The 17660-nt window shown below is 43.1% G+C and overlaps 1 protein-coding gene across 4 annotated transcripts in view; it reads left to right on the top strand.

Moving 5' to 3' along the window:
- PPP3CC (protein phosphatase 3 catalytic subunit gamma) overlaps positions 1-17660 on the top strand; it is a 78039-nt gene that overhangs the window by 32515 nt on the left and 27864 nt on the right. For all 4 annotated transcript variants that reach the window (XM_083713621.1, XM_083713620.1, XM_083713622.1 and 1 more), the window contains exons 2-4: positions 2078-2275; positions 2574-2698; positions 15050-15161. In XM_083713621.1, coding sequence (XP_083569747.1) covers positions 2078-2275; positions 2574-2698; positions 15050-15161 — 435 coding nt within the window. The remainder of the gene's footprint in view (positions 1-2077; positions 2276-2573; positions 2699-15049; positions 15162-17660) is intronic.

Here is a 17660-nt window from a genome sequence, read left to right on the forward strand (position 1 = left end):
CATCTGGTTCTTCCTGCCTAAGTGCAGAACCTTACATTTGCCCTATTGAAATTTGTTAGCTTGTGCCCAGTTCTCCAAGGTCATTTTGAATTCTGCTTCTGTCTTCTGCGGCATTAGCTACACCTCCCAGTTTGATGTCATCCTGCAAATTTGATGAGCCAGTCTCTGTTCACAGACTTACAATCTAAAAGAAGGAAAAGAGGATGGGGAAAGAAGGAGAGAGACACAAATTCAGGCACCAGCTGGGATGGAAACAGTTCAGAAAGCCTGATAGTATGGCTCTCATTGGGTGACAGTTGAGAGAGGACGAAAGCCAATTGCTCTCTCTGCATAGGCAATGGAAATAACCTTGTTTCACTTATCTCCTTCTCTGCAAACAGGTATAAAATTGCAAGCAGGTGTACAGTTAATTCATATCAGGTTTACTACAGAATATATTTGCTGTTACAAATTACAAGAGTCATTATCTCATGCTTATCTCTCTTAAACTGCTGAAAGGAATTACATGCTTTATACAGAGTCAGGCCACTGGTCTTTCGAGCTCAGTGTTGTCTACAATGATTGACAGAGGTGCTCTAGCACTTCAGAAAGGATTTTTCTCAGGCCGCCCTGGAGATGCCTAGAATTGAACCTGGAACCTTCTGCAGGCAGCACATGTTTTCTACCACTGAGCTATATAACCCAAAATACAGCTGATTATACATATCAAGCCAATTGTCTATCATATTTTGGCAGAAACCAACCATAAACGTGAATTCTTGCATAAGTCAGCTTGTTTCCTGGCAGCATGGCAAGAGCAGTGAAGAAGTGAAGTGACTGTGATTTCAGCAGTGTGCACCTGTGCACTATGTGTTTACATTAAACACTAGTTTATTTTAACTACTGTATAGCTTTAGGGATGCGGGTGGCGCAACTGGAAGGTCGGCAGTTTGAATCCCCGCGATGGGGTGAGCTCCCATTGCTTGGTCCCTGCTCCTGCCCACCTAGCAGTTCGAAAGCGCATCAAAGTGCAAGTAGATAAATAGGTACCACTCCGGCGGGAAGGTAAATGGCGTTTCCATGCGCTGCTCTGGCTCGGCAGAAGCAGCTTAGTCATGCTGGCCACATGACCCGGAAGCTGTACGCCAGCTCCCTCGGCCAGTAAAGCGAGATGAGTGCCGCAACCCCAGAGTCGTCTGCAACTGGACCTAACAGTCAGGGGTCCCTTTATCTTTACCTACCTTATAGCTTTAATGTAATGTGTGAATGAGAAAGATGAGGATTGCTGAAGGGAGAGGCTAAGTTGTTTCCACGGCTAACTTTGAAACATAGCTGTGACACTATCGTGTTCCAAGGCTGAATTAAACAGTGGGGAACCAATGAAATTACTTGTCCGTAATCTTCAAGAGAGAAAAATTATATAAAAACTATGCATTAGTGCTGAGTTACCCAGGACTTCAAAGCCTGTCAGTTTAGGATAATTAATTGGTTGATGTTCAGTTTTGGATAGGAAATAGAAAACCTGTTTGGGGTGCATATGTGTGTCCCACATGGGAAAGATCCATATCTCTGTCACTTTTATATGCTGAATCTTTTATTGGTATTGAATCTCTATTGACAGCATTTTGTCATGTGTTTGTAAAGCCACCATAGCAAATTCTTTTGAAATGCGTGTTGTAAATCCATTCAGTATGTAATTTAAGAAGGATGAGTATTTGATGTGATGAAATGTGATGCTTGCACTAGGAATTTGAAATATTTGTTTAGCTATGTCAAGGGCTGCTGTCTTAAAAATATATATTTAAAAACTCTGATGATGGATTACAGGAATTTGTATCTGGTGCTTGGCATTTGAAATTATTTTTTCCTGCCTTGAATATCCTCATGATGCATTTCGTACTTGTATTCAAAATATACTGCATGTTACGTTTCTTCAAACTCCATCTAGATCTGAGCAATTTTCAGTATGGTCCTTAACTGATCATTCTCTCTCTTGTTGCCCAGGTTAGAGAAACCTTTGCTGAAATCCGATTATAAGATTTATTGGTCTTTGAAGGAACTCCCTTCTTAATGTTTGTGTGTTTCTGTCTCTCTCCAGCTGTCCCTTTCCCTCCTACGCAGCGGTTAACCCTGAAAGAAGTTTTTGAGGATGGGAAACCCAGGCTGGAGGTCTTAAGAAACCACTTGGTGAAAGAAGGGCGTCTGGAGGAGGATGCAGCGCTGAAGATAATCAATGATGGAGCCTCCATTCTGAGGCATGAGAAGACCATGATTGAAGTTGAGGCTCCAATCACAGGTCAGAGAATGCTTTATTTTGTGGCTTGTTGTTTTCTGAGGCTCATCTGGAATGACTGGCTGCTAAAGCCAGCAGGTTTCCTGTTGCATGTTCTTTCCACTGAAGTGTGCTCAAGATCAGAAAGCTTTCTATACCTCCAAGGGGAAGAAGTGTTTTTTAGATTGGAGATTTGAGTACAGGAGTTCAGTATAATCCAACAATTTAGACTGAAGCAAAACCATGTTCCCTATTGGTTCTGTGACCTTTCTCTTCTTAGCATGTAATCCTGTCCCTCTTTTTGCTGTCCTTCCTCCCCTAGTGTGTGGTGACATTCATGGGCAGTTCTTTGACCTGATGAAGTTGTTTGAAGTTGGAGGATCACCCAATAACACACGCTACCTCTTCCTGGGAGACTACGTGGACAGAGGCTACTTCAGTATAGAGGTGACAATTCAACTGAGCCTTTGGGGATTACACTTTAAAGTTTGGGCTGAGCCTATGGAACCTTTTCTTCTTCCGCTTTGGTAGTTTATGCAGTCTAGTACAATTACAGAGAGTTAATATGCAACAAGGCTTATCTTTAAATCAGTACAAATTTATTTTTATGTTGGTCAGGAATCATGATGGCGAAGTGGCTAGATTGCAGTGAAGGACATTATGGGTTCAGGTCTGCCAAGCCTCATTCCAAAAGCTACCATGTTCCTCCCCCTTCCCACAAATAAAAATAAATTATGATGCACAAGAGCAACTGACCTGTCAGTTTGCTAAGGACAAATAAAGTAGTCTGTGTTGAAACTTGTTGCTTTCTTTGCATGTTATTTCTATTAAAATATATAGGCCAATTTTCAACCAGAAGGTGTCCCAACTACAGAATACAATAAAAACGATAAGCTGTAGACATCTGAATACCATTATGGACTGCTTCAGTTGTGTAAAAATGTGTGATAGCTAAACAAAATAAAAGTTTACCTCTTCTGTTCTCACCTGGACATCTTTATGAACTCTAGTTGCCCTAATGCATCTTCAGGTTAATCTGGGCTTAAATACAGTTTATTAATATTTCACTGCCTAGATGTTTCTGTGCTTTTTGGGGTCCCACAGGCCAGACAACATATATTCTGAATTCATAGTTGACTCCAGTCTGCTAAAACAATCCTACAAAAATGGATAATTAGCTAGGGAGGGGTGAGCAGAGGAGGAAACAATCACTTCACCAACTCACTTATCATTCAGATGGAAATAATACTTCTGCTCTTACTACCAGCTGGCATTCTGAAGGGTTGTACAGGAATGGATCCTTAATTGCATTCAGACTGGTTCCTATTGGGTGGGAAATTGTGATAGCCAGGGAACTATGAGGGTGTCTTATTCAACAGAGGATCCCAATGTGCCCAGATGCCTTGATCCACGTTTACAGTTTTTTAGCGTCATCTGAAGTCTGCTGTTCATCAGCTTGAATGCTGGGTCAGCTGTTCAGATGGCTGCTTGCCTTCTTTTAAAGTGGCATGTGTATGTTTGCTTTCATCCTTTGTGTTGTTCTTTTTTAAATTAAAGGGAAACATTTTTTAAAGTTGCAGAACTATTGGGAAGGAGTGGGGGGGTCAGGTTAGTGAACTCCAGTAGTGCTAGCCATATGACAGCATTTACAGCAAGTGTTTGCTGCAAGCTTGCAGAAACATTTTTTCCCTTCCAAAGCTTGGCCCAGAAGAGGAAAATACATGTTTTGTTTTAAATGTACTGAGGACGTTTCCAAACTCCCTCCCACTGCTCTACAATGATATCCCTCTTTTCACCTTAGCAATTGTGAGTGGTAAAATGAGTTAGGGGTATATTTGGGGTATTTGGTGATTGGAAAGAATTGGACTTGACCCTTAATTATTTTGGCTGCTAGCTTTCTGTTAAGTGGAGCCGGTGTGTGGCTATTACCATTGTGTGGGGTATCCCTGTCAGCTAGTATGATTAGTGGATGAGGAATTGTCTCCTACTAGTAAATGTTGCAGATTCCCTAAGTGGTTGTGATCTTTGGGTGAAATGAATTTGGCAAGTACATGTAGGTTCCCCCCCCCCCCAAAAATGTTGTAGTCTCTGCTGTGACACTTGAAAATTTCCAAAGGGGATACCACATGGCAGGGTTACATAGGCGTTGTTTCACAAAGGTAGAGGAATGGATTTCGGAAGCCATTTCAATTAATGAAAGATGTAAAAGTGAAAGGGCACCAAATGGAACGGAATGGTCAGATCCAGAAAAACTGAGGAACTGGTGACAGTCTATGAAAGTCGCAGGAGAATGGAGTTTCAGTAATCCAGAGGAGGACGCAGTAAACTGTTTAACAAGGTAGCATAGTCACCTTTTCTGATTCCATCCAATGCTTTCTTTGTCACTTCTAGGGCTAGCCATGTTTGACTCTCACAGCAGAAATAGCAAAGTGTCTTGTGGGACTTTAATGCACAACTGGGATGGCAAAAGCTTTGTAGGCCCATGAAATCTGGTCCCTGAGTGTTTGATGGTACAATTAATTTGTTAGGCTGTAACTGTGCCACAAGACTCTGAGTTCTATGCATTCTGCATGAGGGAAACAGAGGATGAAGAATTACAAGACACGATCACATGTTAAAGGCCGGGATTCTGAGCATGGACCTAGTGGACCGCTGCTGTAGTGTTAATTCAGGAGTTATAGTGTGGAAAAATTGTGAGGGTAGAGAGGTTGCTACTTTCAGTTGTTAATAGGCTAATATTCATAATCTATCCCAACAACCTTTTGAGAAAGTTTCTCCTTTGTCGAGGAGGAATTCTGTGGAATCATGGCTCTGTTATGTTTTATGTTAATTTTTAGATTTCAGTTGCATAGTTTGAGCATTGAGGGAACAAGGATTAGCCTCCCTTGGCCACTTCTGCTATTGATACAGAGCACATCAATGAGCAAAGACAGCCACCTCCATGTGCCATCACTCAGAATAACAATTGAGCAAAGACAGCCACCTCCATGTGCCATCACTCAGAATAACAATTGGCAGCATCAAAGGGGGAGTACCAGCCCCCCACTTCCCATTTTGTATCATTTTAGTAATTACTTTATGAAACCACAGAGCCTAGGACTTGCAGATCAGAAGGTAGGTGGGTCGAATCCCCGCGACCGGGTGAGCTCCCGTTGCTCGGTCCCTGCTCCTGCCAACCTAGCAGTTCGAAAGCACTTCAAAGTGCAAGTAGATAGATACCGTATTTTTCGCTCTGTAGGACGCACCGGACCATAGGAGGGGGAGAACAGGGGGGGGGAATCTCCCCCTCTCTGCTCAGCGCCCCTTCAGCGAAGTGGCAGGAGAAACGGAGCCCATTCCATTTCTCCTCCCGCTTCGCTGAAGGGGCGCTGCGCAGAGAGGGAAAACTGTGTGCACCGACCCCTCTCATTCTCCAGGCTTCAAGCGGCTATCCGCAAGCCTTCGGAGCGCAGCGGGAACTCCTGCTGCGCTCCGAAGGCTTGCGGATAGCTGCCTGAAGCCCCTGGAGCGCAGCAGGAGTTTCCTACGCTCCTACGAAAGCAACGCGAAGCCTCCGGTGCGTGGGGGGAGCTCTCCCTTTGTGCTTCGGAGGCTTCACATTGCTATCGCTGAAGCCAAGGAGCCTGCATTCGCTCCATAGGACACACACACATTTCTCCTTCATTTTTGGAGGGGAAAAAGTGTGTCCTATAGAGCGAAAAATACAGTAGGTACCGCTTCGGCGGGAAGGTAAACGGCGTTTCCGTGCGCTGCTCTGGTTCACTAGAAGCAGCTTAGTCATGCTGGCCACATGACCCGGAAGCTGTACACCGGCTCCCTCAGCCAATAAAGCGAGATGAGCGCCGCAACCCCAGAGTCGGCCACGACCAGACCTAAAGGTCAGGGGTCTCTTTACCTAGTAATTACTTTATACAACTTTGATGAGGATGGGATTTAGGCTAATTGTTAACTAGTTAATGATATATAATAACACTTAAAAAGCATCTGAAATTTTCTGTGTGATGGTCTTTATGACGCTTTACCTTCATAGGAAGCAAGAAATTCAGCTGCCTCAAAAGCTTGCTAACTTCTTTATGATCTCATAGTTGCATTTTTTATTTTGCAGCCTGCCTTTAGCATACTAATGGAAAAGTGAGGTGTACAGTTAATAAATATAAGAAGGTGATTGGCGTCAGGCTACAGGCATTTAGCTTTATTCATTTAAATACAGTGGTACCTCAGTTCTCGAACGTACTCTGTTTCGGAAGACCGTTTGACTTCCAAAGCCGTCAAAAACTGAGGCGCAAAGAGCTGGCTGCAAGTTCAATTGGAAAAATGGAAAAACATGCAGTGGAAGCCGTTCAACTTCTGAGGAGCGTTCAAAATGGAAACAATTACTTCCGGGTTTTCGGCATTTGAAAACCGAAACGTTTGGTTTCCAAGATGCTCGAAAACCAAGGTACCACTGTATTTCTACTAGAGTTTTCCTCAATCAGCTCAAAAGGCTAATGAAACAATTTGAAGCAATTAACAATTTAGCAATTTTAAAAGTTACAGTAACAATGAACAACACCACTAAAGTAGTTGTTGGTTTGATATTTTCCTTCACTGAGCAATTAAATCCAGCAGATGTCTGAAAAGTCTGAACACTGGTATCGTTGGAGTTTAAGATAAGTTCAAAATATTGGAAGAGCTGCTGTCATGTCCTTGACTCAAGTCACAGGTGGACAGTCTGAAGTTCCTGACCTCATTTGATGGAGCCCCTGAGACAGCCCTGTTCTTCCATCCCATCAGAATTCCTACTTTCCTTTAGTTTCTTCCTCATTTTTTCTTGGCTTTTTAAATAATCTCCCCTTTCTGTCTAGTTTCAGGATAATTGGAAGAGGCAGTATTATTATTATTATTAATAATAATAATAATAATAATAATAACCATCTGGCTGGGTTTCCCCAGCCACTCTATTTAATTTGATAAAATATGTGTTGCTTTTTTTAGAACTCTCCCTAGAGCTGTCTGTGAACAAATCAGTAGGCTTCTGCCATGTGTGTGTGTGCATATATCACACTGATGTCAGAAAGGAATTACTTTTACTTGCTTTCTAGAACCATAGCTGTATTGGTCTGTTGAACTAAAAAAATCCTGGTATATTTGAGAGTAATCCCATTTAATACGGTGATACCAACTCCTGAAGAGACCTGCATAGGATTGGGAATTGCAGTCTGAGGTAACTATGGAAAAAATTGAGGCAAGGTGGTCTGTGTATCTGATTTAGTTAATTAGCAAGACATTTGCCTCCAACTCCATGAAGAATGCAGCCCTTCACAGAAAAAGATGTCCTTTAGCAACCTATAGTTTTGACTTACAGGTGTCTCCCCACTTACGCATATTCAACTTGTGTGTGATGCTGGGAAATAATTAAATAAATTGATTTAAACTCCAGAATGGCCTAACAAGAGCAGGAAAACATCTTGCCTTTGTGTTTGCAGTCCCATGAGGTTTGGAGGGAGTTTTAGGAGGATTTTTTTGAGATGACACCCAAACGCAAGGCATCATCATCTTCCCAGGCTCTGAGAAACCCAAGAAGCAACAAGTGATTCAGAGGGTGTTTACAGGCTATTTAGATCATGTTCCCACTAAGCACGATTTCACATATGTGCACGGTACCTGGGAACGTAACCCCCACCTGTACGCTTGCGCTTTGTTGAAATTAATGTACACTCTTCAGGCATTAGCAATCCAGTGTATGAAGAACATGAAGGAGGCCTTGAGGACAAGCAGGATAGCTCTGCTCTCAAGTCACAGAGGGCAACACCTTGAAGTGAGGAGTGTCTGGTATCCCTTCAGGCTACCTGCATGTTTTGGAACACTGATTTTCCAGAGTTTTAAAATGCACAGGGAACCTCCATGGATGGCAGGAAGCTTTCCTGGTGGCGCTTTCCACAAGTGAAGATTGATGGAAGAGACAACAGGACAGAGACAGTGCTAGCACACTTGTCCTCACTGACTTTCCTCAGAATTTCTCTCAGATCTCAGATTTTAGAATGTTGTATTATTTTATTGTTGTTAGCTGCCCTGAGCCCGGATTCGGCTGGGGAGGGTGGGATATAAATAAAATATTATTATTATTATTATTATTATTATTATTATTATTATTATTATCATTTATTTGCCTCAAATTTTGTTTTATGCACAATTTCATTGGCAACACCATTTGTGACTTTTAGAACTTTTTTTTTTTTTTTAAGAATTGAAAGCTGGAATTCTCAAGATTCAAAGGGAGCTGTAGGCTTCACAAAGGTCCTCTGAGGAAACCTTCGTGTTTCCTACCTCTGTATTTAGTGAGAGAAGGTGGCTTTAAGGAGCTGCTAGGAACTTTGGAGGGGTGGTGGTGAGGAAGATAAAATTGTGCTGAGCTGTTGGGATTTGTGGAGGGGGTGGAGATGATTGTGCTGAGATGATTGTTTGAAGTGCCACTTGGAAATTATATGCAGTATGGCACAAGGAAATATTACAGGGACATGCTGCACAAACTAGTATTTGGAATCCTTGGGAGTTGCTTGAAATCGCCATCCTTTGTACGCTGTCAGCATGCGGCCCTTTCATGCTATTCTTGGCCCTCCTCCTCCCCCCCAGCCCCGAATGGAGAGAGAGCTGTGAAAGGCTTGTTCCTTTTCTACCAAGCAGGTATTCATCTTTCACAAAGCAAGGTGGGCTTTGATTAGTACACGCGGGGGCTGCTCCAAATGTCACTTGATAAAATGGAATTGAGAAGCTTTACTTCACTTCTGTGCATGGAGATATGCCTTTTCCTCCTGCATCCTGCAAAATAACTTCTCTCTGCCTTGAATGAAAGATTTTCTGCTTAGGTGTGTTTAGCACTGGCTTCTAATATTGAGATGGAAGCCAGACAGTAGGCTTGGAAGAGAGAAAATGTATTGGCAACATTACCTAAGTATTTACGGTTTTTGTCAAGGCTTGTAATAACAGGACCTAACTGCCTGAAAGAAAGAATAGAAACTAGCTGGGGCAATCTCAGATATGGAAGAACCTCATTTTTGTGGACAGGCATGATCTCTTATCACAGATTTTCAAGAGTTTCTGTTATACTTGGCTCCTGCTGTTGCTTGTTCCACTTTGCAACATGGGTGGTGTGTGAGAGAGAGCTTCCATGGGCCTTGGATATCGCAGTTTGAGTTTGTACAACTGGGTTGGGGATATTAGGGAGCATCTGCCTGAGCAGTTGATGTTAATGACCAAACAAAATAAAACAGGATGTAATTTTTATAATTGCACCCTGATGCAGGCAGCCAGGAAGCAGGATGCAGAGCTGGGAGGGAGGGAGGGAGGGAGGGGCAAGACCAGTGTTGTCAATGCGAAGGAGTTACCTGCACTGCTATGAACATTTATAGTAGGGGTATCATGCTCTGATAGTTGGACTTGCACCTGGAGGACTCAGGTTCAAATCCCTCTTGGCCATGAACCTCTCTCGGTGGCCTTGGACCAGTGTCTCTGCCTTTGTTTGGCTTAACAATCAACTCTGTTGGCATGTATATTGTTCTGAACATATATGAGTGTATTAAGTGTTTTATGCTTAGTCAGATCATTGGTCCATATACCCGTAATCTAGTATTGTCTACTTCATAGCCAGTACTAAACATAGACTTACAAATGAAGCATCTTACCCAGTGGCCAAGGCAGCTGACTGCAGATATTCTGTTGCAGGTAGTTCAATGAAGCTGGGATGTATTTTTCAGCCTGTTTTGGATTGCCCACCCCTACCCTTCCAAAAGATCAGATTTGCAGGTTGAACATATTATTAGATCTGGCTCTGTCTTTGAATGCCCAAGTGATATCTGTGGCTTTCCATCAACATGACTCCTCCTGGACAGAAATAGTATAGCCACTTCTACCCCTTGCAGTGATCAGTGTCCAGTGGTGCCATCAGCAGAGGGGAGTGGGCAGAGGCCACCTGGTTGGAGCCAGCCAACCTCTGAGGGAGGCGGAAAGAGAAGGGGAAGCATTGAAAGTGGGGGAATAAAATAGGAGGGAGGGGTAGTTGAACCTAGAGCAGAACATCTCACAAGCACCTCACAGGAAGGAAACCAAAACCAAACCTAAATAAATAAATAAATAAATAAATAGGAGGAGGAAGAGGAAGCCAGAGAGGGAGGAAGGCAAGCAGCAAAGTGGAGCAAGGAGAGGGTGTGTGGAAACCTGGATAGGAGTGGCAGCAGCAGGTCAAGGCTCTCGCAGTGTCCACTGCGCTCTGGCTCAAAAAAGCACTGTGCACTCATTTCTACTTTTTTGTAGAGCAGGAGGACATGATGCCCCTAAATCGCTGCATCAATGGAATCCTGCATTTTATTTTGTCTTCTGTGAGTAGCTGCCAAGGTTACTACTCTAAAGTGAGGTCATCAAAGCTTCAAAATTAAACAGGAAATCTGGTCTGTAAACACGGTTGCCCTTTTCCCATTCAAAACATGGCCAAAGAAGGGCCTCTCCACTATTTTGGAGGAAGTGTAAGATACTTTTCCCCTTTCCTGTTTCTGCCTGTGTTTTGTCCTCGAAGGCCCTGGGACCCTAGCTTTCAGAATTCAGAATTCATCTTCTCCATTAATCTGCCTAAAACAGAGCAGATGTGCATAACCTCCAACAGGGACATCCTATTCAATTATTATTATTATTATCCCATTATTTATACACCACCCACCTGACTGGGTTGCCCCAACCACTCTGGGTGGCTTCCAACATATATAAAAGCACAATAAAACATTAAACATTAAAAATCTTCGCTGCCTTCAGATATCTTCTAAAGGATGTGTAGTTACTTACCGTATTTTTCGCTCTATAACACACACCTGACCATAACACGCACGTAGTTTTTAGTGGAGGAAAACAAGAAAAAATATTCTAAATGAAACAGTGGATGTATGATTTTTGTGGTTCATGCTGTGGCCACAGACATGATCTGACGGTGAGTTTGGGGTAGCCCAATGTAAAAATCCTGAGGATCCATGTGGATCCATGCTTTGTAACCACGTTTTAAGTGGGGAGGGAAGGAAAAGCATTCAAGGGACAAGGAGCATGCGTGGGGTGTGTGGAGAAGGATGCTGCTAATAATGCAGGCGAGGGGTTTAAGAGGAGAAGGAACATGCATTGGGTGTGTGGAGAAGGATGCTGCTAATGATGCAGGAGAGGGGTTTAAGGGGAGAAGGAGCTCGCGTGGGGTGTGTGGAAAAGGAGCTTTTTGGCGAGCTGAGCGGGGAGGGGGGAGGGAAAGAGCACTGTTGCTTTAAAGGAGCCAACCGGACAGCAACCACTTACAGCAGTGTAAACAGCTCCTTTCCTCTCCTGCTTTGCTCCTTCTCTCCCTTTTTGCTGCTTTACGCAGCTAATGGCGAATCCCCTGCAACCCAAGTCCTGCTCAGCAGATCAGCTGAGACGCTGGGAGAATCGTAATTTCCCCCTCTCCCTCATCCCGTGCCCTCCTGTCCCCAGCAGCCTTTTAAAAATCATACAGAGAGAACTCCATCTCTGATTATAAGAGGAGCAAAGTGGCCATTCCTGCTTCCAGTCCTTTAATGAAGCTGCATGCCCTTTTTCCTTTCTTTCTTTAGAGGGTCTGTTAAACTTGATAATCAGAACCCACCTATCTTTCGTTTACCATTACCCAAAAGTTGCCTGTACTCTTTATCTGCATTGGTGTCTGCATTCTAAGAGTTATGACAGAGAAGAAATATCTGTGGGTCATTGTTTGCAGCTATGTTTGATTCTAAAGAGATGTTGCTCAACAGTTCCAGCAGCTTTTGTCCATTCCTCTACAAAATTGGGTTTTTATACCTTTACTTCCTAGATGTATAATAGAAGTGAACTTTTAAAGGAAGAAGTTTTTGGGTTTTGGTTATAAAATTAAGGAAAAAGAAAAGGAGACATCAGCTTTAAATCTGGTAACCTGAATAGTCGCTGTTTGGGAATGGCAGTATCTAGTATCAATTCCATGCCACAAATCTTTAGAAAATCTGGATAAAGGATTTTTTTGCAGATCAGTAAGAACTGAATGTCACCCGCCTGTGAATGTCATTAAATCACTCTAGTTTTTCATCCCAGTCTCCTACCACAGATTGTCAAATTCTCCTTATTCCATGTTTTCCCTATCCTTTCCACCAACACATTTTCAGAGACTTGAGGAATCCTTTCAGAACAGAAACATCCCATGAGCTTGCTGATGTCACTGGAGACTTTGTTTCCAGATTTGAAGAATTTGTTTTTCGTATTTTGCTTATTTCCATAGAATCAAAGAATTGCAGAATTGGAAGAGATCCCAGGGGTCATCTAGTCCAATCCCCTACAGGAATTTTCTTACTCCCATTCTGTTAGTTTTGAATCAGTCAATGCAACAGAAGTGAAATTTAGTGGAAGGTAACACTCAAAACTATTTTTAAGATATTAACAGATTCTTACTTGATCATGAGCTTAATGCTCACTGACATGATCAACTTGCATATAGGTTGTACCACTTCAGATTGAAAATGGGGGCAGACTTGGCTGAATGCTTCTCCTGCCCAGAAAAAGAAAAAGCATTTAAAGCTAGACTAGAACTTTTCTCCCTAGCCTGCTGATTTTCTTTGTGGTTGAATTTGTGTATGCATGTGCACATGCCTGTACATGTGTGTAGCAGTATTCAGTCATGCTTGTCCCCACCTGCAATCTAAAGTGTTACAGTCCAGACCCAGGTGGACCCTTAGTGAGACTTTTATACTATTCTCCTTTGAAAGATCAGAGAAGCCCTGGCCTTGTGAGTCGTTCTCTGTCCATTCCATGCTGTTCATTGTCTTTCAGTCTGTACGCGACCTGAGAGCACTGCAAGTAGAGGAGAAGTGGGGGAAAGTATGAGAACTCTCTGGGTTTAAGAAGGTGGGAGAATAAAAACTCCAGTGGCAAGCTTGTTAAAAGTCTATTTCACACTTGACTTTTTCAGATCCTTATTAATACTCATATCTTTATGTGTGCTGTATCTTTATATTGGAAATGGAACAAGTAAATGGAACAAGTAAGAAGTTAAGTTGCTCAAAAGTCACAGACGGTTGACCCTGTGAGAGAGAGGGGGCAGTGGGCAGCCCTAGATGAGAAATGGAGGAGGAGCTGTTGCTTGGACAAGCCGATGGTTCATTCCGTGGAAAGTTCCGTTTGTTTTTACCCAGATATTTATTGAAGTGGAAACTTTAATTGTTGTCCTCAGTGTACTTTAGCTTTGTTTGCTTTGTGATGGAGCTGTTAATTTTTTGTTGTTTATTGGACCTGTCTTTATGATGTTGTAATGTTTGTATATATTTTTTCTGTACATCTTTTATTATTCAATCCCCACTCTGGGATTGAAAATGCTCAATTAAGGGCAGGTTATAAATACTTTTAAAAAACCAGTTAGACTGTTGGTTCAACCAGTTCAGTATCGTTGACACTGATTGGCAGCCACTTACCAGGGCTCCAGGCAGGGGATACTCCCAACTCCTCCTGGAGATGCTGTGGATTTAGCCTGAAATTTTGTGCATGCAAAGCAGGTGTTCTGCCACTGTTCTACAACCATTCTCCATGAATGAAAGATCTCTGGTTCTCTTAGTTTCCTCCTGGTGCTGAGGAAGGGGCTTATGGGGGTAGGGGCACATCTCCTGGAAATAAATCAAGAGTCTGCTTCTGCTTTGTTATGTTACCAACCTGTACAAAAGGATGCATTTCTTATCCCTTCATGTGAGAACATGGCATGACTAATCTTATCCAGCACAAATTTTTAAAAGTGAGGGAAAGTCAGAACAGTACAGAACTTGAAAAATGTTTGAAAACATTCAGGTAGCTTCTACTGGAGGCTTTTATTTTTTTAGAGGTGGCCATCTCTGTGTTTGCATGGCTACTTTCCTGATTTCTAGTTTCACCTATTGTGCCTTGTTGATCCTGTTTGCCATACTACCACTATTCTATTTTGCTAAAATGTTCTTCAGAATAGCCCAGCTGAAATTAACAGTGCCAAATTGAGAAGGTTGCTGCAAATTAAGCAAACTTGCAGGATTTAAGTGACAGTGAGCATTCTTTGTTTGTTTTTAAAAGTATGTGTTGGATGTCCTCCCTGAAGCACGGAGGCCACAAGTTAGCAGAGGCAGCAAGAGTTTGTGGCCTTCCTGGGGAGGAGGATCGCTGGACTTGGCTTTGGCACAGTTAGATGTACAGTCCTGCTTGCCATTCCTGTGCTGCACTGCTGTGCCAACTTGGTGGCTCAGTGAATTAGGAGGACAGGCCACCCCAGGATATTGGAGGTGGGGGCAAATCTGCATGGGCTGGAGCTAGAGGCAAAGCTGACTTAGGAGGACACTGTTATAGCTTGGTTGGCAGAACATTAGACTCTGAATCTCAGGGTCAGGGTTTCAAGCCTCACACTGGGCAAAATATTTGTGCATTGCAGGAGGTTGGGCTAGATGACCCTCGTGGTCCTTTCCAACTCTACAATACTGTGATTTTATGATCTCATGTTGGCACACTTGCCAAAAAAGTTGGCCATGCAGTTGGATATTAAAGGTCCTTGTTTCAGTCCCTGGTGTCTCCAGTTAGAAGGATCAGGTAAGTCTACCTGGCTAGATGGACAAAATGTCTGACCAGTATAAGGCAGCTTTCTATGTTTCCACTGTGAGCTCTTTGCAGCAGGACCTTGTGGAATTGAGCTTTCTTCCTTTCTGGAAATCCAGCTCCTTGGGCTTATTTCCAGAAAGTTCCAAAGTGCAATTCTCTGCAAATGAATTTTCTAATATGCTGCCTTCAATCACTCTCTTGTAGTGTGTGCTGTATTTATGGAGTTTAAAGATAAACCACCCCAAAACACTTTTCCTGCTCCGAGGGAACCACGAGTGCAGGCACCTCACAGAATACTTCACCTTTAAACAAGAATGTAAGTATGGGATGACTGGGGTAGGCTGTGCATCTGGTTAGGAAAAGCTATGGATGTTGGTGTGGAAGCATCCAGTATGTCCTTGCCCTCCTCTCCTTCAATATGCATGGAAGGGGAGTTTTAAATTCCACAGAGCAGAGAGGCTGTGAGCACTGTTCCTATGTCACTGTCTCCCCAGCAGTCTGACTCCATGCAAGTTGTCCCTCCCACTCCCATCAATTTAGGGATCCAACATGCTGTAATTATAGCCAAGAGCTTTCAGTTCCAAATTGTGCAGCTGGAATCAGAGTTGGATGGAAATTGAGGGCTTTCCCTTTTTAACACAGATTGAGTGAAACCCAATCACCTCATGTAAGTGTGTGTGAAGTTAAATGGGCAGACCTTTGTTAGTTTTTTATAGACTGAATGGTGATGGTGCAAAGGGGAGACTGGTCACTTTGCTTCTCAGTTTCAGAATGTCAGTGCTAAAAGTTAGTTTTTCTCCCTTCATTACAGTTCCTCTTCTCATTAAATATGTTGTGCTGGTTCTCTGACTGTCCGTATCAACTTCAAAGTCTGAGACTCTACATTTAAGGCCCTCATCCACCCACAACAGTATATCCTTTTTCTCTGTCATCCATTACTTGCCTTGTACCTCCTTATCACATTTGCCCTTTCTGCCTTGGAATACAAGTTCCCCTGTTTGAACTTCCCTGCTCCTTTTGGCTCCAGGCTTCCATCAGCTCCTGTAAAAGGAAACAGGAAGGGGCAACTGGCAGACAGATCAACAGCTGTTGTGTAGAACTTCTTGTTCATATTTCTTGTACTTGCTTTGTTCTCCCTTCTCTCTCCTAATACCATGCCACATCTGAGGTGCATGTTTGCTTTTAGCTTTTACCCAGTCCATGTACAGTTTGCCTTATTCCAGGAAAAGCTGCAAGTACAGTGGCCATATGTGCAAGAGAGCCTCATGTTTTGGAAGTAATTGTAAAGATAGTCCATATTTTAATCCTTCAGAAGCTTAATTTTCAAGAAGTAGTGCATTTTCTAAAAGGATGATGCCATAACCAAAAGATACAAGCCCAGGTATCTGGATTTGTATTGTCAATCATCATTATGCTTCTAGAGTATATACAAACTTTAATATATACATTATGCTGATTAGCCAGGTACTTTATGGGAAGAAATCTTTCTTTGTTTTGACAGCTGCCCTTGGCTTTAGTTGCCTTTCTGGGTCCTATAGTCTACAGAAGAGAGTAAACAACACTTTTAACACTATTTATGATACCAATATATATTTCAAACAGTGAAAATCCAGAGGAAAAAGTTGTTGTTGAGCTTTTTTGGCAAATTCGCAAAAAAAGAGCGAAGCTTTTGAGCTATCTTCAATCTCCAAAAAGGGCACTGCCAACATGGGTTGCCATATGTCTGGATTTTCCCGGACATGTTTGTGATTTCCACATGGACACAGCTTTCGACTACAGTATTCCAGATGTGTTCAGGAATTTCCAGACGTATGGCAACCCTACCAATATATTGATTTGTGTTATAAGAGCTGTAAGTTGAATAACTGGTGTCTGGACTGACTTCAGTAAGTCACTTGGGAAGCCTCTGTGTCTAAATGTTTTAAATAAATTTGCAGTCTTTGCAAGGGCTGCTTTTCATGACAAATTTTAAAGATACTGTCAGGGAACTGCCATCAGTGCCGGAGGAAGAGAGCAAAAGCCAGAGGGATTCCAGAGAGTGTCCAGGGATCAGGAGAGGCAGCCCATCTTCTGGGGAAGAGAATCAGCGTAGCACCAGTGGAGAGGGGGGCAGATGGGGGAAGCGGCGAGGCGGTCCCATGACTCCTTGCCGGGGACCAGCGGGGAGAGTAGGGGTCCTCCGCTGCCTACGCCCTCCTTGCGCAGAAGGCTTTCGCACAGAGAGAGTAGGAGGAGACTAGGCGTCAAAGAGCTTCTTTGCTGGAAGAAGTTTAAAAAACGCCCACTGACGGATTCTGCCAGCGACTGAGTCAGCCACGGGTGAGTGGCTGTCCGGACAGAAAAGGTTCACTTAGGCAACCCAGCCAGGTGTTTGCGCCCAGCCGGGGAGATAAGCACCGGTTTACGCACGAGCAACCCCTAGAACCATTACAGATACTAATTCACCTAATCAGTTGTATAAAGGTAATATAAGATGTATAATACATATCTAACTTAGAGCAGGCCTAGAAAACCCTAACTACTTCCAGAGTCTTGCCATGTATAGTTGCTTTTTGCAGGAAAGCCTTGCTCAGGACAGTGGTTTTGAAATTGTTTCTTGGAAGCTCATCAGATGCTCCTCAGTGGGAGAATCAGTCCAGGTAAGCAGGTTTTCCTGGAAGATGGCTTGTCCCATCTTCTCCTGCAATGTGCAGAAGCAGGACTAGAGAGCATAGGAGCTAACACTTAGGGGTCAAGATCCCTTTGCCCACCCAGTAAAATGTTTGAGGGGGCCAGGCACCCCCCCCCAAGTTGATGGGCATTGCCATTCAAATGG

This window comes from Podarcis gaigeae (assembly GCF_964106915.1).
Source record: "Podarcis gaigeae genome assembly, chromosome: 15".
Classification (NCBI taxonomy): Eukaryota; Metazoa; Chordata; class Lepidosauria; order Squamata; family Lacertidae; genus Podarcis; species Podarcis gaigeae.